Source organism: Lepus europaeus, chromosome X, assembly GCF_033115175.1.
Source record: "Lepus europaeus isolate LE1 chromosome X, mLepTim1.pri, whole genome shotgun sequence".
NCBI lineage: Eukaryota > Metazoa > Chordata > Mammalia > Lagomorpha > Leporidae > Lepus > Lepus europaeus.
In genome coordinates, this window is record NC_084850.1 from 118938016 (window position 1) to 118958658 (window position 20643).

The 20643-nt window shown below is 38.7% G+C and overlaps 1 protein-coding gene across 1 annotated transcript in view; it reads right to left on the minus strand.

The window, feature by feature from the left end:
* Nucleotides 1–20643, minus strand: part of IL1RAPL1 (interleukin 1 receptor accessory protein like 1) — a 665884-nt gene that overhangs the window by 280169 nt on the left and 365072 nt on the right. Inside the window, exon 5 of the mRNA XM_062183135.1 lies at nt 1215–1289. Within this exon, the coding sequence (XP_062039119.1) occupies nt 1215–1289 (75 nt within the window). The remainder of the gene's footprint in view (nt 1–1214; nt 1290–20643) is intronic.

Here is a 20643-nt window from a genome sequence, read left to right on the forward strand (position 1 = left end):
CTAGCACTTAATGTGTTTAATTCAGAAGACTCAAAATTCACCACCACAGCAGCATTTTCATATACTGATTTATGTAAATGTTACATGTGTTCATGCCTCAAAGTTAGCCATTAAGTATTTTCAGTGTTCAAAAATCATTTACTGCAATAACTTTATAGGATCTAAAACCATCATCAGATCTTTGTGTACCATACCTTTGTTCACATCATTAGTTAAGATTATCACATCTTTGCAAATATAGTCTTCACGTGGACAATTTTGGCCCAAATTCTCACTCAAGGAGCAATAACCACATTAATAACTGATGGGCTGAGCTACTGATTCTTTTTCAGTTGTATACAGTGAATGTATTTTCACTCTCTGGTAATTAATTTAAGAAGAAATTCCTTAAAATGAATATGTAATCAAAATTATACTTTTGATAAGCTTCTATATCAAACCACTAACAGCAAATTATTTTCTGCTGAAGTTTATGATATATACAAGCATACAACATTTCTAATAAAAACAAAACCTTGGGCAATATAACAGGATGTACTATATATATTTATAATTAAAGGGAGAATTTTTATAATTTGGTAGACCTAAATATAACCAAATCAGACTAAATAATTCTAGATTTACCGCTAAGATAAGTATTTCAGAATTGTGATTTGTGTATAACTGATTATGATTATTAAAGCATATCTTCTCCTTGGCCTATGTCCCACATTTACTAGTCCCTTAACCAAAAGTCACTTGCTCACATTTTATTATTATTCAAAGACTAACGATAGTGTCCACTATTTTGGAATAGTTTCTTAAAATGCTTTTTAACCACTATAGTAATGTTTACTTTAATGAATTTGTACCCTTTACCCAGATTTCAGAAACTGCATTTTAACCTATTAATAGTTATATCAAAGGGTTCTATAATGTCTGTTTTAAAGCCAATTCAAACATCATAAAATGGCTCTATAATACTGTTACTAAAATCTTCAGCCTGTTTCACTTCCCAACAACAGCAAATGAGTGTTTACATCCCTCTGTCCAACTTGGTCCCAAGGCACACCATGCAAGGAATGGAAACCAGGTACGCAGGCATTTTCTAATTCTGCCCCCTTTCAAAACACATGGTTGTAGTTCAGATTATTACACCAGGTTACAATGGAGGCTCATTAACAGTAAGAATGTGTTGACAAAAGTGTATCAACTAGAATTCAAAAATGACTCACCCAGCTGAGTCTCCTGAATTGTCAGTTTACTTTCCACGGGATACAAAAGTTTGGGTGGCTTGTCAGTCAGAGGAGCTGCAAAACAATAATAGTAACGAGACTTATAACTATGCCACATGAACTGAAGGATAGAGTATAGGCTGTTATTCTGAGTATTTTCAATCCTCTACCATGGAACAGATTGCAGCAGGACCTTCGGGCAAACTGAAAAGCTTCTATAAGAATCAAATGCAACACTTCCCGAGGGACAGTCACATGACACTATGGAACTGCAGGCTCGGGATTGGCCAATCCTTAATAATCTGACTATACTTCATGAAGCATTTTCTATTTGCACCTTCTCTTTTAAAGACGTTCCCCCTCATCTGTGTGAGTGTGTATGTTATTAAAAGCTACACAAGAAATATGTGGCATGTATTACAGCGACAGTTTCAGGCATATATTCATCTTATTTCTCTTAATTCCCATTCCTAATTTCCACACCCTTGGCCTCATGACCTGAAAACCCAAAATTTCCTAATTGCATTAAGTATTTCCTAAATATATATTCTCTAAATTGGGTAGCAGTGCGGCATTATGTTAATACAAGTACTAGCATGCATGCCTACCTACACTAAGGCAATCTTTTCCAAATTATATTTTCAACTTAGTATAAACTTTTCATTATTATTACCTGGTACATTTTAAAGTATTCATTGCTAATATGCATATTATTCTCTTAGACTTTAAGTTTCCACAAAAGTCTGCTTTGTTCTCTAGTCAGTTTCAATTGTCAGTCTGCAAATCCAAAAAGTTTACTAATAAGCATCTTAAAGATAGTCCTGTTTAGCTAGGAATAAAGTAAGCAATGCTGAACCTGTCTGGATTTCCGACGAATAGTCAGTTCTCCTTCATTAAGTGCCCATCCCCACCCCTGATTGAATGGCTTAGGTCTCTTGAAACCTGTCACTGAGACCTCTACTCTGTATCAAGTAGAAAAGTGATCAATTAAGGGTTGCTGAACTAAATATTTTTGCTTTACGGGCTTGCTTTCCTCCTTGCGAAGAGACATGCCAGCTCGGTTGAGGACTGGAAGGCTAATCCAGATAGAACTGCCAAGATTTGGCCACATGTACTTATTGCCCAGAGGATTCAAGAATTCAAACTGTTTTGGCAGCTTGCCTCCATCTCTCTTTGCAACAGAGTCAGTGCAAAGGGACGATACACCTCAAGTCATAAACAGGGGTGAGTTTTCAGAGTCCTGCTTTTGGGAGACTAACATCACATAGGAGTAATAGCTTTTATTAATAACCAATTGATGCTTTATTCACTCATCTTTATTACTGTTTAGGAAAGGGATGAGAATCAAGGGAAAAGCAAAATTTTCATGATAGGGTGACAATCAATTGCTTTGAAATTCTTCTTAAAGATAGGACATCATGGGACCGGCGCTGTGGCAGAGCGGGTAAAGCCAGCACCTGCAGTGCTGGCATCCCATATGGGCGCTAGTTTGAGTCCAGGATGCTTCACTTCTGATCCAGCTCTCTGCTATGGCCTGGGACAGCAGTGGAAGATCCAAGTCCTTGTGCCCCTGCACTCGTGTGGGAGACCTAGAAGCAGCTCCTGGCTTCAGATAGGTGCAGCTCTGGCCGTTGCAGCCAACTGGGGAGTAAACCAGTGGATCGAAGACCTCCCCACCTCCCTCTCCCCCCCCCCACCTCTATCTCTCGATCTCTCTGTGTAACTCTAACTTTTAAATAAATAAATCTTTTTTTAAAAAAGACATGACATCACTGATTACTCTTACTTCTCGCTTAAAGTGATCTTAACAGATTTTATTTTCCTACAGTCTCAGTAGTTATTCAATAAATGTTGGTGAAATATGCTCCACTAATAGGTCTGAAAACTACATTTCTTAGACTCTGGGTAATTAATGATCTCTGTGAGCCTCAAAAGAAACTATGGTATCAAAATAGCTGTTTTTTCATTGAAGTATCACAGTTTACAAAATCTTGTGATTATATAATTATAAGTATACAATTTCACAGTTTGCTACAGAAAACAGTTAAAAGAAATGCTGTCTGGGGCCTGGTGCTGCAGCATAGCAGGTAAAGCTGCCACCTGCAGTGCCTGCAGTTTGAGTCCCAGCTGCTCCACTTGCAATGCATCTCTCTGCTATTGCCTGGGAAAGCAGTAGAAGATGGCCCAAGTCCTTGGGTCCCTGTGCCCGTGTGGGAGACCTGGAAGAAGCTCCTGGCTTCCTATTGGTGCAGTTCCAGCCTATGTGGCCAATTGGGGAGTGAACCAGCCGATCGAAGACCTCCCTCCCTCCCTCCCTCCCTCTCTGCCTCTCCTTCTCTGTGTAACTGATTTTCAAATAAATAAATATTTTAAAAAAAGAAATACTTTCTGTTAAAACACCCTATATTCATTTGTAGTAAGGAGAAGAGAAGATCTGTAAAGAAAGATAATAAGATCTATATATACCTCATTTGATCAGAAACAAAATATTTTGTGATTCTCAAACCTAACCAATCACCTACTCTATGGCATAATGTTAGCATCTTTAAGATTTTTTTAGGGGCCAGCGCTGTGGCGCAGTACGTTAATCCTCCGCCTGCGGTGCCGGCATCCCATATGGGCACTGTTTCTAGTCCTGGCTGCTCCCCTTCCAATGCAGCTCTCTGTTGTGGCCTGGGAAAGCAGTAGAAAATGGCCCAAGTCCTTGGGCCCCTGTACCCGCATGGCAGACTGGGAAGAAGCACCTGGCTCCTGGCTTCAGATTGGTGCAGCTCCGGCCATTGCGGCCATTTGGGGAGTGAATCAACGGAAGGAAGACCTTTCTCTCTGTCTCTCCCTTTCACTGTCTGTAACTCTACCTCTCAAATAAATAAAATCTTTCAAAAAATATATTACTCTCATATGACAAACTTGAAGTTAGCAAAGTTTTTTTTTTAAAGATTTATATATTTATTTGAAAGGCAGCATGACAAAGAGGAAGAAGAGACAGAGAGAAAGAGACCTATCCATTGGTTCACTCCCCAAATGGCTACAGTGGCCAGGTCTGGGCCAGGTTGAAGCCAGGAGCCAGGGACTACATCCTGGTCTTCTATATGGGTGGCAGGTACCCAAGAATACTTGGGCCATCACATGCTGCTTTCCTGGACACATCAGCAAGGAGCTGGATTGGAAACAGCGGCTGGGAGTTGAACTGGCACTCTGATATAGGATGCTGGTGTTGCATGCAGTGGCTTAACCTGCTGCACCACCACATTGGCTCTAGCAGAAACAATTCTTTAAAGCTAAGTCATGGGATCATAGAATTTAGATCCCCAGAATCCCATGCTTATTAAGGTCTTTAATTTTATTAAACTGTGTTTCCTAAAGCCGTATGATTTGCACAGTGACCTTCTGGGCAGATGAAGTAAAGAAGGAGGTAATGGCTGGTCCACTGGGCATGGCACCAGGCCATCCACTCCTCCACAACAAAACTAATGTGCTTTTATTTAGTTACATATGGGTTAAGATTTTAAGATTTTGATGGAAAATGGAATTTAAAAGATGTTTATTTTGGTCAAAGTTTTTTTTGAAATTAATGTTTAACTTTTTCATAGTATGCATTGTCCAAGAACTTTAACTACTGCTTGTATGAATGGGTTACGATATTTCTGCATCAAAATAAATTTATCATTTAATTCCATTTCCATGACCTTTTTGAAGTACTCATCTGGATCAATATTTCAAGCATTTTTACTAAACAAATTCAGTTCAGTTTAACTGATGCATATTAAACATTACAATGCAGCAGGCAATGATACAAGATTTGGTATATCGCTGGTTTTTGCCCTTATTACCTACCGTGACCTCCAATTTGAAAATAATAACAATAAAACATTCTTGACCAATTTAATTTGTTTTCAAGATCAAGGATCTGATGCACAGGGATCAAAGAGGTTTGCCAAAGGTAAGAGAGCACATTCAAGCTAGATTCCTTCCAAGAACTTTTCCTCCCCATTCTTTGTCTTGTGCCCCTTGAAATTCTGTCAAGCAACTATTCATAGCCTATGCAAAATCTCCCTTCATGGTATGTCCAGTATGTTAGAAGAGCTAAAACATGAAAAACCATCCTAACCTAGAGCAAAAAAGCTCTTGCAGTGCAAGCTGTTATCAGCTGTTAAGTGTCATGTTTTGGTATTATGCTATGATGAGTTAGGCACATTCCTCATATACTTGTCTTTGATAAGAGTAATGGAAACTTTCAGATAGCACAACAGGAAAACTACTCATCTGACACAATGACAACATGTGGAAAGGGGCTAAGCATCTAAGCTATGCTGGAGCTCAGTTTCATAGTCATGAGGCTGACCATCTGTGCTACCACACACGAAGGACATGCACTACATTTTCTTTTTTTGACAGGCAGAGTGGATAGTGAGAGAGACAGACAGAAAGGTCTTCCTTTTTGCCGTTGGTTCACCCTCCAATGGCCACTGCGGCCGGCGCTATTGGTTTATTCTATTTCTATGTTTCTGGTGCATTCCAGATTAAAAGAAATATTAGCTGAATTGAATTGACAAAGACAGTACTGGAAAACAAATGGAGTAGTAAGGACCAAACAAATGAACATACTCACAAATACAAAAACCTTCTTACATTTACAGGGTAGAATTGGAAAGAAATTCAAGAAAATTACTTACAATTAAAAAAGCCAAGTTATTAGCTTCAAATTGTGAGTAGACTAACAGGCATTTTATTGGCAAGAAAAAAAAAAGTCTTTTGGGACACCCATTTCTCTAACACACATAGGCACATTCACTTGCTCACTGAAATCGGTGAAAAATTGAAGGAAGCCCAACAGTAGTGCATGCAACACTGTGATGTTAAGTCCTAATCATAGTTGTTCTACTAAAAAACCCCCATTGAAGTTGTAATATAGCTGTTTCTCTTACTAATTGTACATTAAATATATGTTTGTATTCACCAACAGAAGTGTTCTCAAGCCCTCATGTTATTCGTCAGAACATCTTGTTAATAATACCAGCTTCCTGGTAATGCCAAGTGGGAGGCAGCAGATGATGGTCCAAGCATTTGGTTTCCTAACAACCCATGTGGTAAACCTGGATGGTTTGGGCTCCTGACTAAGATCTGTCTGGTCCAGCCCCAGCTGCTGTGGGATTTGTTGAGTAGGCCAGCAGACTCAAGACCTCTGTCTCTGCCTCCCTAATAATTATTTTTTAAAGAAAGTTTATATGAACTCATAGCTCTTATAATATTTATCAATGTCTAGATTTTAATTCAATTTCAAAAGCATATTTCAAGTACCTAAAAATAGTAAATACTAAATTAGAGATAAAACAATGAGTAAGACATGGAGTCATCCATGCAGATGTTCTTAGCTGAGCGCTTATTTTTGATGCATTACAGTGAGTGGTATACTCAGGGAGAATTTCTTTATGATACCATTTAAATGCACCAACTGAAACTGGTCACAAAACAATATTCACCAATTCACACAGCTGACAATAAAAAATACTTTGTAGCAATTGTACTGACTCACTCCACTTTACGATGGGTTGCTTGTAGATTTTTTAAAAGTTAGAATTGACAAACAACTGTCTATTTTCCTAGCAACTAAAGGGAAACTGGATCACGCATACAGCCTCAACTTCTGAATGACTCAGGGTAGAATTTCAGTTCTGTCTTCTCTGGCCTGGAATGGTTTAATATTAGTTTCTAATAGTGGAACACAGATCTTTGGAGAGCTGTAGCATGCAGACACAATCTCATAGACCTTGGAGAGAAAAGGAATTGGCAGGAGAAAATATCCACACTTAACAGGCAGACCCATTTAAGGTTCTTGTTGTCCCCAGGGTTTGCAGGGGGGAAAAAAAAAAGATGAATTTTCACTTACCTCTAATGCTTTGCGGTAAGCAAAATTTCTCCTTTCTGTTGCAAATAATTATGGCAATTCACAACAGAGTCATGGAATCTCAGAAGTGTCAAAGAGAGAGGAATGGAAAAGCAACTCAGCAGAGAGTCGCAGGGAGAACAGTTTATGAACTAACCATATTTATGACAATAACTAATGAAATAACTACACACACACACCAATCTCAATTTCAGAGTCATGTCAAAGTGACACAAGAAATATTCTCAGGGATACAATTCTGAATAGATCTATCAAAATACATGTGTTTAGGAAAATCAAGAAATTCAGTTGACTAATTTTGACATTTAATATTTTATTCATTTGAGTTGATGAGCGTTATTTGTCATGAAAAGCAAACAAGTATGTTTACTTGCTTGTCTAACAAATATTTTTAAAGTATCTCTTCTGTGCTAGGCACTGTTGTAGTCACTAGGGGATATGACAATGAAAGATACAGAGAAAATTCCTGCTTTCATGGGGCCCGCCTTCCAGAAAAGGTAGATGTAAAAGGAACCTAGAAGTGAATACTTAACATAATATAGTGCCAGATGACAAAGTCCTAGCAAAAATAAGGCAGGGAAGGAGACAGAGTCACGCAGGTGCCGCTTTAGAGGAGAGTGTCAGAAAAGCTTGCTCCGAAGATGAATGGAAGCACAACTCATGGAAGGGTGGAAGTGAGCCTTGTGAATACGTTGAGGAAGCATACACATACAGCAGGCAGTGGGAAGAATGAGTGCAAAGGTCCTGTGGTACCAGCTGGCACGTTTGAGGGATAACAAAGAAGGCCACTGCAGCCATATTAGCAGGAGAAGCAGTGAGTTCTGAGAAAGCCATAGGTAGGACCTTGCAGAGTAGGGAACCGAGTTGCATTTTACTTTAAACCTAATGAGAATCCTTTGGAGATTTTTAGGAGAGCCCTTTAAAACATTTATGTGCCAGAGGTATCACTTGGTCATCTTGGTGCTTAAACCTGGGGAAACAGAATGATATGGAGGTTGTTAAGTCCAAGTGGCGGCACAGAGGTTGGGAGGAGGATATCTATCTAAGCAGTACACTGAAAGGCCAATCCCATGGTGGTGCTGATGGAATTGGCAGGAATTTTTTTTTCCTTTAAGAGACTATTTGGTAGGTACAAAGAACTATTTCGAGAGAACTCGATAGAATTCTTCACTGATAGACTACATGTGCAATGTAAGTGAATATCCATGAGCTAAGGGGGAATCTCTAGGTCTAAGTCTGAGCAAATACAAGAATGGTGGTACCATTTAATGATATATGGAAGGAAGCAATATAAGTGGGGCAGGTTTTTTTTTGGGGGGGAGTAGGTAGCAAATGGTAAGTTTTTATAAATCAAAGTAGGTACTCCCCATTTTTCACGGAGGCTAATTTTACTACTGATCATGGATTTATATTGTGAAAAATTGACCCCTGGCTCATCTTTTCCTGGTGATTTTCCAAAGGACTGAGAAAATAGTCTTTAAAAGTTTCATATTTCATGATATGTTATGATATACATGGGCTAATACCAACTGTTGCCATTTAGCTTTTTACAAAGAATGCATCTCCAAAACTATCTTTGGATTAACAGAGTCAGGGCCATGCTTATCTAAGATATTAAGAACAATTCTCTAGTAGTTCCTTGGTTCACTGATATGTGGAATATATTCAATTGGCAAGTTAACTATCATTTATTTATTTTTTGAAATAAGCATAATGAATTTTACGACATATGAGTAATAGAACTTCTATCTATTTTCGGGTATCTAGGTATTGTTTGGTAATATAAACAATGAAAAGACTGCTATCTTAAAAACAGAATCGCTCAACAATGCCAATGGAGTAGTCAGTCTACATAGAACTGATTTTAGGGTTTGGCAGCTCTATTCATTTTCTACATTTCTCTCTTATGCCCAGTTTCCACTGCCTGCAGCCCTGCTTAACTCACCCAGACTCATGACTGATCCCAGAACTCATTCAACCACCCACTCAACCCTGTGTCTGACTAAATGACCTGAGGAATACCTGGTGGATAAACAAAAGAACATAGGCACAAAGTATAAATAAAGGTGGCTTAATATTTTTAAATTTAATTTTTGCAACAACTGCTGCAGATTTTGCTGTGGATTTTGTATAAACATTGTGGAGATGAATGCTATCTGATTGCATGGCTGATTTCAACCATTTTAAATAAATTTGTGTGTGCAGAGAAAGCTACAGCAAAAAAATGGTGATAAAAAAGGAAACAATATACAATTATCAAGAGAAATTATGATGAACCCTAGGAAAAGGATGCTGATTGATGTAATAACTATAATCAAGTAGGTGAGTGTGCCAACTACTGTTTTCACTTCTGTTGACAAGGAAGAAAAAAATTAACGGTCACTAATTAGCTTCTAGGGACAATAGTCAATTCAAAGAAATTATATGTCCTGTGAAAGGAAAAATATCTGTTCTCTAGCAATGAGAAAGTATGCAAAGTAGTCACGGTGTATTTTTTTTCCTTTTTGTAACAGAAGCAGCCTTTAAGAAGTGAAAAAAATATATATTCCAAATCATTCAGAAATCATCTTAAAAATGTGGAATAGAAAAAAGGTATTGTAATATCATGAAGCTCAGAAAGTTTAAACTTCTCTGATTTGGAATATCTGAATATGACATTACCAGGGCACTTCAAAAATTTGTAGAATAATGGAATGAAAATATGAGTTTATTTTGGTGCATTTAAAAAAATCTATACATAGCTTTCTCATCATTTACATTTTCAATGAGCTTTTTGAAAGTCTCTGTGTACTTCCATACTTGTAATTTAATGGCCTTCCATATCACATTGACTTGGGATTCATTTAGTTGTACTTCTGTGGAAGTTATTAGCAAACCTTGACTTTCTATTCATGGTACGGAGTCCTGCACACTCACTCCCTGGCATAGCTTTATGACGCTGGTTCTGGAACAGAGTTAGCACAGTGGTGCGGGTATTAGTTGATGATAAATGTTACTGAACATTTTACAATACACAGAAAAGCATTTCCCCCCCAGCAACTATCGGGCTCCTGACATCAACAGTGCTCAACAGTGTTAAAACTGAAACGGAACAACCCTGTCCTAGGATTACCTACATTTCAATCTGTCAAGCAGACAGAAAGGTATCTGAAACATGGGGACTGACTGATGGCAGACGTGGAGTGGGACAGAGCCATGAAAGGTGTATGAACCCCTGTGTAGGCTTAGTGCCTAAAAAGGCCAGGTATGACAGGATGCAAAGGAGAGGTACAAGGCCAAAATGAGAATAATTGAGAATCCATATAAATAATGGGTAATTTTCCTCCCTTCTAAACTCCCATGGGACGAATAACCACCACCCAGGTCTCTTCCCTCCATCCAAACAACTAAAAATCAACAGGCTCTTCTCCATATTCTCTAATGATATCAAATCTACTGTCCAATACAGAATACAATAGACATCCCAGAATTTCAAAAATAATTCTAATTTGTTTAAAAAATTTTAGCTTTTGAAGTATAATGGAACTCCTTCACAACAAAGCTTCTTAATTCTGTTATTTTTCAGTTGATGTAGAAGTTAGTTGGAATCATTAAAAACATTTAGTAAAGGAAAGTATCCTAAAAACACTTTTTTTTTGTAAGTGGCACTATGTATTTAACAGATTCAGTCAGGGTTTGAAAAAAAAGTAACCCAGTAACCCATGTGATAATTTACTATTAACTGTTGGCATATAAACCCTCTGATTCATTTAATTGACAAAAACTTAAGCAGGCATGTTGTTAGCCACAACTATCAGCATCAATTTAAAGCTTCTAAGACACAAGAAGGGACCAGCTCTGCGGCATCGAAGCTGACTCTGCCTGCAATACTGGCATCCCATATGGGAGGCAGTTTGTGTCCTGGCTGCTCCACTTCCCATTCAACTCTTTGTTAGGGCCTGGAAAAGCAGTAGAAGATGGCCCAAGTGGTTGGGCCCGTGCAACAGCATGGGAGAGCTAGAAGTTCCTGGCTTTGATTGGTCCAGCTCTGGCCATTGCGGCAATTTGGACAATGAACCAGCAGATGGAAGATCTTTCTGTCTCTCCCTCTCTCTGTAACTCCACTTCTCAAATAAATAAGTAAAATCTTTAAAAAGGGGGAGGGTGGGCTAATGGTTAAGATGCCACATAGCCTAGTGGTTAAGATGTCACTTGAGATGCCCACATCCAGTATCTGGAATGCCTTGGTTCAAATCCTGGCTCCACAACACACAAGAATACATAAGATTATATGTATGCAAATGTATACAAATTGAATATTATACTATGGGGCAATGCAGTTAATGTTGTTTCATTTGACTGTATAAAGCTTCCTATAAAGAAATAGAAACTTCCCTGAAAACAGTCAGTGAGGATAGCAGCCTGGCTTGAGCCCACTTCTGACTTGAATGGTTACATCTATTTCTGTAGATTTGTCAACATTTGTTTTCTCTCACATGGTTTCTACTAGCCACCTTGTTTTTCGTTGAGTCTCTGCTGATATGAAGCAGAAGGCAGAAAATACTTTGATGGAGTTACGAAATAGGGATGTGTAAGTGTAATAGACTTCATTATCACCAAACTATATGTGACAAGAGTGTAACTTTTACTGTAGGACTTGAATGAATCTGATCTTGCTTTCTTGAAAACACTGGGTGAAAGATTATATCATTTGCTCCCATAAGCAGAACTCTTTAATGATGATGGAACTTGATTACATACAATTTGAGGCTCTCGTTCTGACAGTGGACCAAAAAAGTAGGCATTTTAGAAATTCCAGTAATGTTATTGCTAAAAAGAAAATAAGCCTGAAGAAGCATGATCTCCATTGAACTTCAAGATTTATGAATATAAGCCCAGAATTTTAAATTTTACAGTAACTGCATGAAATCTTAGACATGTCCTTTAAAACGACATTTTATGATAGCCCAAACCCCATAAAATTAACTTCACTATTGCATAATATGTGAAAGCATGAAGTTAACCAAATATTTCTACCCCTACTATACTATTTCTCTAGATGAAATAAATTTCATTAGTGGTTAGCTTCTTTAAGGATAATATTCATAATAGTTTTATCAAATATTCCAACATTTCCATTTAACTCTCTATTTTAAAATTTTATTTATTTTATTTTTAAGTGTAGAGAGACAAAGAGAGCACTCCCATTTACTGGTTCAGTCCACATATGTAGGCAAGTCAGGGTTGGGCCAGGCCCGAGCAAGGAAACTGAAACTCAGTCTATTTCTCCCATGTGGGTAGCAGAGACCCAACTACTTGAGCCACTCTCTGGTGCCTCCCAGAGTGTGCATTAGCAGGGAGTTGGCATCAGGTGCAGAGCTAGGATTCAAATTCAGGCACAAAGATATGGGATGTGGGCATCCCAAGTGGCATCCTAACCATTATGAAAAATGTCTGTCCATTGCCCCAAATGGTGGAGTTAGAAATGTGCCAGAGGATTCCAATACAATCCCATCAAGGTGGCATGTACCAATGCCATCTCACTAGTCCAAGTGATCAATTTCAGCTCACATTCGATGGCTCTGATAGGTCTAAGAGTCAAAGGGATCACACAAACAAGACTAGTGTCTGCTAATACTGATAGGATCAAAAAGGGAAAAAACGATCCAACATGGGAAGCAGGATACACAGCAGACTCATAGAATGGTAGATGTCCTAAATAGCACTCTGGCCTCAAAATCAGCCCTTAAGGCATTCGGATCTGGCTCAAGAGCCCATGAGAGTATTGTAGGCATGGAAAGCCAAGACACTCTGGAAAAGAAAAAAAAAAAGAAGACCTAAATGAAAGATCTCTGTGAGTGAGATCCCAGTGGAAAGAACGGGGCCATCAAAGAACGAGGTACCTTTCTCTGAAGGGAGGAGAGAACTTCCACTTTGACTATGACCCTATCGGAATAAGATCAAAGTCAGCGAACACTAAAGGCTTCCATAGCCTTGGCAACTCATGACTAGAGCCTAGGGAGATTACTGATGCCATAAACAAGAGTGCCAAATTGTTAACTCAACAACAGGAGTCACTGTGTGGGATCTGTCCTTAATGTGTTGTCCAATGTGAAGTGAAGCTATAACTAGTACTAAAACAGTATTTTTACACTTTGTGTGTCTGTGTGGGTGCAAACTGATGAAATCTTTACTTAGCATATACTGAATCGATCTTCTGTATATAAAGATAATTGAAAATGAAAAAAAAAACAAACTTGGTGTTAAATTGGAAATTGCATACAAAATTAATCAATTTCTAAAATAATATCATGTAGGATCTCTGTCTTTAATGTGCTGTACACTGTGATTTAATGTTATAACTAGTACTCCAACAGTATTTTTTCACTTTGTGTTGCTATGTGGGGGCAAACTGTTGAAATCTTTACTTAATATATACTAAACTGATCTTCTGTATATAAAGAGAATTGAAAATGAATCTTGATGTGAATGGAAGGGGAGAGGGAGCAGGAAAGGGGAGGGTTGTGGGTGGGAGGGAAGTTAAGGGGGGGGGAAGCCATTGTAATCCATAATCTGTACTTTGGAAATTTATATTCATTAAATAAAAGTAAAAAAAAAAGAAAATAATAAAAAAAAGAAAAATGTCCAAACTTTTTGAGCCTCTGTTAATAATGAGGCTGCACTGGGAGGTATACAGGGTTTATAAAATTCTATGAATCTAGGCTAACTTCTGTATTCTCTTACTGCTTAAAGAAATACATCCCCAAATAATTAGCCTGCCTTCCTCACTTTCTTCCTTTCTTTTCCTCTCCCTTCCTTCCTCCCACCATCCTTCCATTCACCTATCTCTCCTTTCCTTTCTTCTTTCTTTTCTTCCTAAGAAACATGAATGTATCTTTAAGTCAAATAGAAGAAAAATAGTTTGCTTATTCTATCCTGGGTACAGTGAAGCAAGAGAGCCCAAACTTTCCATTCATTCATTCAATCCACAAATAGGAAAGCTACAGCTTACTTGCCTGGCTCATCCTCACATTGTCCTATTTTGACCAGCTGTTAGCATCTAACTAACACTGTTGGAGAAGCCATTTTACTAAAAAGACGTCTATTCAACAAATAACAAACCCACATCAAAAAGGATTCCAAGCAATTTCAACTCTGTATAAAAGTTAACTAAAGAGTTCTGATGGTGGTTTTCTATTACTTTATAAAATGAAAGTCCATCAGAAGTCATTAAAACATGATTACTACCAAAAAAGGAATACAAGAAACACATGACTATGAGCAGTAAGATCAGGCACCCTATAAAAAAAAAACTGTTATTCAAATCTAATTATGCTGCATATGCAATTATATTACGTTTGCTATCAGCGCATAGCCAAGAGTTACTTGGCAACAAACAGAGGTGAGTCATTTTAAGTATTTTCTTTGTAGCAATGCAGGAACAAACTGCAAATCTGCTCTCAAGTTGTGTTAAATACCACTCACTCATATCCTCAAAAACATATCAAAAAACAAAGTCCTTTTGCAAGCAACATATGTAAAATGTTGAAAATTATTGAAGGTGGGTGATGGGTACATTAGGTGTCATTATGCTATTCTATTGTATGGCTCTATGCTTGAAATTGTTTGTAATAAAAATAGCTACTTTAAACAATGCCATTGATATGAAGACTTTACGGTTTGGTAACTTTTTAGAGTGTTAAATATATTGTGTTATATACATCTACATATCTAAATCTGTATGTCTAACTATATATGTGTCCATATAGTGAAGCCTAAATTATCAATTTAGAGCCAAGTTTATAAAAACAATTGAAATTGTGTATCTATGCCAGCTCAAAGCAATACCACAGCTCTATTTGCTGAGCAAGATTTGTTTCTATTACATCTTTACATTTCTTTGTTCATAAGAAATATAGTAAATGTATTTTTGATTTAGGAAAAAGTAGTAGGAAAATAGTACAATTCATCTTTTAAATATTAGTGTTACAAAATACCCTAAATGTTAGCTTAAAGTAATGGCTATTTATTATTATTTTTCATGGCTCTACAAGACAGTTGGGATATTCAGCTCATCTGGACCAGGCTTGAGTGACTTGCTTTACCTACTCACATAATATACCTGTATCAGGATACCCAGGAAGAACCTAGACTTTCCTCATGCACTGTGCTCTCTCACACTTGACGAAGAATTAGTTTTGTGTTGGTGCAGGAATATGCCAAGATGCGGGAAGTAAGATGACAGAGTAAGAAAGACAGGGCTTGGAAATCAATAAGCCAAGAAAGGAAGCTCCAAGCTGTTTCACGTGTGTCTCAAGTGAGTAGAAGATTGACGGCCAGCAGACTCTTTATTTGCTCTCTGTCTCTTTTGTCTGCAGTGGAAAGATCGAAGACTAGAGAGTCAGGAAGTTCTAGGCTCATATCCTTGCTTCATTATAAAACTGTTCTATGCAAATCGCTTCACATGGTCAAAGCTCAGTTTACTCATTTGTATGATACTGATAAATACATCTCTCAAAACAATGTATCTCTTCAAGGCGTCTTGTGAAGTTTACATGAGATACCTTGTAAAGTTCCTTGTATTATGCCTGATACATAAAATATACTCCAAAAATGCTGATGTACATAATTTAGAATCATAACAATGCCTCCAGAAACAAGGCTAAAATGTATCTGAGAAGAAAAGAGGGATGGGCCATTTCACAAAGAGGGAGCAGCATGAATAAAGAAACAAAGCTGGACTTGGTATGGACTATGGGAAGAGGTTAATGAGGCAATGGAACGCAATCAGAGGCATCTTGAAAAATTTGGGTGAATATGCATCACCACAAATATTTTATTGAAAGAATTAACAAACACAGAATCATGAAGTAAAAGGCCAGATACTAATTATCTGTTAGGGTTAATATATGAATAAACAAGAGTTTGTCTAACATGCTTTTCCTCATTGTAAATTGACATTAGGTTATAAGTTGAGACTCACACACCTGAAGACTGCAAAATGCTCCTGCTTGGATTAAATAACGCTTCAAAGACAATGGCTGTGAGCAATAGCTAATTCCGTAATGACTAAAATAGCATGCAGCACCACTAAACACAGAACACTGGCCTCATCAATGATTGCCACATCATCTGAAAAGGGAGAGGTAGGCAGTGAACACCACATGGTCTGTAAGATCCAAAGGCAAATGACGGCGTTGCTCCAGGCCCCATTAGAAGAACAATGCAGATGCCAAAAATTCACCTGAACTCAATCAGGTAAGGCCTGAAGGTGTGACTTTGAAGCCACTTCTAGGCAACAGCGCTGAAATTTGCCACAAACAAAAAGAGAGAAAGTGAACACAGCCACAGTCATTCAGCTAATATCCCATGTTGTTAGATCTGCTGTGATGCCATTATTCTTAAGATGGTGATCTATTAATTTAAATTTTTGCCTGCTGGTCCCACTATGTGTTAACACCTCAAATGAGTATTTGTTGAACCCAATAAATTGCTAAGTTGTGCTTATTTTTCATCTTTGAAGTAACACATTATCCAATATAGTAGTTACGTGATTCAGTCACACCAGCAACATTTCAAGAGCTCAATAATCACTTATCACTAGTGGTTACCTTACTGGAAGGCAGATCGAGAACATTTTTCTGACTGCAGAGAACATTCTATTAGCCAGTGCTGGACTAGAGTTACTTTCAACCTTTCTCATGCCACAGAACATTAGTGAAAACTACAATATTTGTAGGACATCCTGGGATACACAATCTTGTGGTCACAGTGATTGGTTCAGGGGCTCTAGCTGCCCTTGAGAGCTTAATGGAATCATGAACTTCATTGAAGGATGTGCTACACCATTTGGAAAGCTGTGCCTTAGTTGATATTCAGTCCAAAACCATCAGAAAAGCATAGTGGCTTATTCCCTTGAAAAACAATTATAAATAAAGTTTGTATCTCTAATTAAAAGGATGAAATATCATAACACCAAAGACATTTGCAAAAGACTGAAACCCAAGTAATGAATATTACTGAGTGTGTACCACGGGCAAGGCTTTTGCTGAGTGTTGTGACAAAGACTAATATTGAATTTCATGCTCCCTGCTCCCCAAAGAACGAGAAAACTCACTGGAAATGTGGAACAAAACTATCCCTCTCACTCAGAAAATCTACCTAAACCATAAAAGAATATTTGGAATTACTACGGCAGAGTTTTTTTTTTTAATTTTTTTTTTGATGGGCAGAGTTAGACAGTGAGAGAGACAGACAGAGAGAAAAGTCTTCCTTCGTTGGTTCACCCCCCAAAGAGTCGCTATGGTAGCGTGCTGCACCGATCCGAAGCCAGGAGCCAGGTGCTTCCTCCTGGTCTCCCATGCAGGTGCATGGCCCAAGCACTTGGGCCATCCTCTGCTGCCTTCCTGGGCCTCAGCAGAGAGCTGGACTGGAAGAAGGGCAACCGGGACTAGAACCCGGGATGCCAGCACCGCAGGTGCAGGATTAGCCTAGTGAGCCACGGCGCCAGCCATGGCAGAATTTTAAGACAAAAGAAAAGTAGGCTGTGTCACTTCTCATTGAAATAAGATGGAGGAATAAGAAAGGTGAATTGTTTGGGAGAGACATGGCAGATGACTTACAGAGTAGGGAATTGTTATCATTAATGTGTGAATTTTCAAGTTTCTTTACAAGATGCAGGACATCCCATTTTTAGAATAATTTTTAGACCACTGGAAAAGTCTGCTATCCAGAAACTATCAACACGGTACCAAGTTTTTGGCCATCCGAAGGATGCAAGACATAGAAAGGCCTGCGTTTCAGAACTCAGTTTCCAGAACCATGGGATTCATGGACTACTGAAGTCTGAGATGGAGAAACAAGCCCTGTGAGGGCATTCCAAGGGCCCTTTCATTATGAAGAGCAGAAGATATGGCAGAGCTATTGTCATGAAAATAAAAAAGGTCCAGGTTTTCTCATCACATTTTTACAGCAGGTGGAGACAGAGGTAGACAAAAAGTCAAGCAAGTGTTTGTGCTTTTCATAAATAGCCCCGGGGATCCTCTGTGCCCCAGACACTGTTCTTAGTGTTGGAGCACTAGCAGTGAACAAAACAAAGCCTGTATACACAGAGCAAAGGCATTAGAGGAGTAGAGTCCACAACGGAGTAGATCAAGTTAAAAAGCCCATTGAGAACAGTGCCGTATTGCTATATAGACTTCTGAGGGAAGACAATATTGATAAGGAGACATTGGAATGGAAATCTGAAGGACGTGAAGAACCAGGCCATGTAAACATCTGGGAGAAGAGCATTATAGGCAATGCTAAGAGTATGTTCAAAGGCATTTAGCAGGAGCCATGTTAGGAATATTCAGGGAACAGTGAAAAGACAATTTAAGTGCCAGTGAGTCGAGGACATAAGCTGTGGAAATAGCGTAAGGTAAAGAAAGAAATGTCAGAGACCCGGATAGCCTGTGGACTTGCAGCTTTGGTTTCAATCTTGGGATTAAAACACATTGGTGAAGCCTAAACTGAAGAAAACGTAATACAATTTGTGATTCAGAAGTCACTTTTACTGCTGCAGTAAATACACTGTTGGAATGTGGTAGGAGGTTGCCATGCCAGGAGGCAATTGAAGAAGTCCAGATGTGATTCACTCTTGGCTTGGTTGCAGAACATAGCAGCGTGGAAGTGTCCATCTACTGGCAAGGTGGATTCCTGAGATGCGGGGATATGGGAGAAGGGTAGGTTCAAGAATGCCTGCGATACTTGAATGAGAGCAGCCACAAGAAAGGAGTTATTTACTGCTATTGGAAGATAAGGATGTGAGCAGTTCAGGGCACATTTGGGTGGACAGGAGTTTGGTTTTGTTCATGTTTAATTTCAGAGACCTCACAGACATCAAAGCACAGCTCTTTAAAGGCAGCCAGATATAGGACTCTAGGATGCAGGGATCACATCAGGACCAGAGAGATAAATTTGGGAGTCATTAGCATTGCAGAGAGTACTTAAAGCCATGGATCAGATGAGATCACTGGGGAGCAAGGGCCCCACTCTGGGCTTGGACCTCCCTCCTCTCAGTTGCTGACAAATACACAGAGAAATAACAGCGATTACTGCTCAGCTGCCACACTGCAGTGCCAGGCAGCTGCGATGCCCCTGGGTAAATACGCAAAGTAGCTAGTACTTAGCATTTTTTCAAAATATTTCAGGAATCAATCTTTCTGACAGCCAGAGAAATGCACAGCAAGGCAGCCTTCCACATGGGTAAAAATAATGCGTGTGTTATCTGGTGGCATAACGCCAACCTCCACAACACCAGCTGTAGCCATGCTGATGCCTCTTCAGCTTCATTTCTTCTCATCGAACAGCTGGACTAGAGATGAAGAGAGGGTCGAAAAGATGCCGGAGGCTGAGCAGGACCTCCAAAGTCTTTCTGACAGTGGAACACCTGACAGTGTACTCACAAGAACCTGGAAAATAAGGGGTACCTGTCATATAGCTCCTGCCTTAAAACCCCGATTCATATCTCACACACTGGGTAGAAGGCCTTTGAATTTTAGTGAGGTGAACTGTCTTTAAGGGTCAGCTTTGACAACAGGAGCAAGTAACTGAGCAGCCAGCGCATGTGTTAGGGTGGGGGGAACATGAATGCAGTCAGCTTGGCTTCCTGCTCATGTGGAGGTGCATGTGACTTGCTTCATGCTGCCAACTCAGCAAGTGCTCTCCAAGGCTGTTCCTGCCCTTCTTACCTACAGAAGCATCGAAGTCATGCAGGGGACTGTCTATTTCAACTCAGGATTTCAGCTTTTTAAGTTTTTATTTACATAAACTGATTTCATGTGTTTCACAGGTACGATTCTAAGAAGATAACCATACTTCCCTCCCTCCTCCAATTCATTTTTGCAAACATATTTAAAGATGACTGCGAAATACCACTGTTATCAATGTATCATTATTTGTGTGTTAAAGTGTAACTGAAACCAGTATTTCAAAATGCCAATCTAACTCTTCTGATTTAATGTGAAACATAACACACCATGCTTAGAGGCCAGCAAGCACAGGGATCAGCCAGCTAAGGAAACTCTCCATGCAAAGTATCGTCCCCAAGGAAAACCGAGGAAGAAGCTAGGGAGCCAACTGCAGCGAGACTTGCCTGCTCCTATGTCTCAAAGAGCAGAGAAAACCAGAAATGAACAAGCAAAAATGAATCTAAAATTTTTAAGAACATCAAATATATATTTCACTTTTAAGAATAAAGACATACTTTTACGCTAGGGAGAGGGAAGAAAATACATTTAAAAACTAGCATTAAACCCTCATTTTAGCATTTTATATATGTGCAAGTAAGCATACTTGATGTTCTCACTAAAAGTTCTTTTGATAAAAGAAAACTTGGCATAGTACATTTAATAAATTCACATTGGAGCCAAATGAATTCGCATATGTACTTGTATATCCACCATATGTATTTGCAAAAGTTTCCATTTCTGAGTTGGGCATTGTTCGTCTGAACAAACTCTGGTAACTTTGAAAAAAATAAAAGCATATGTTTTATTTATG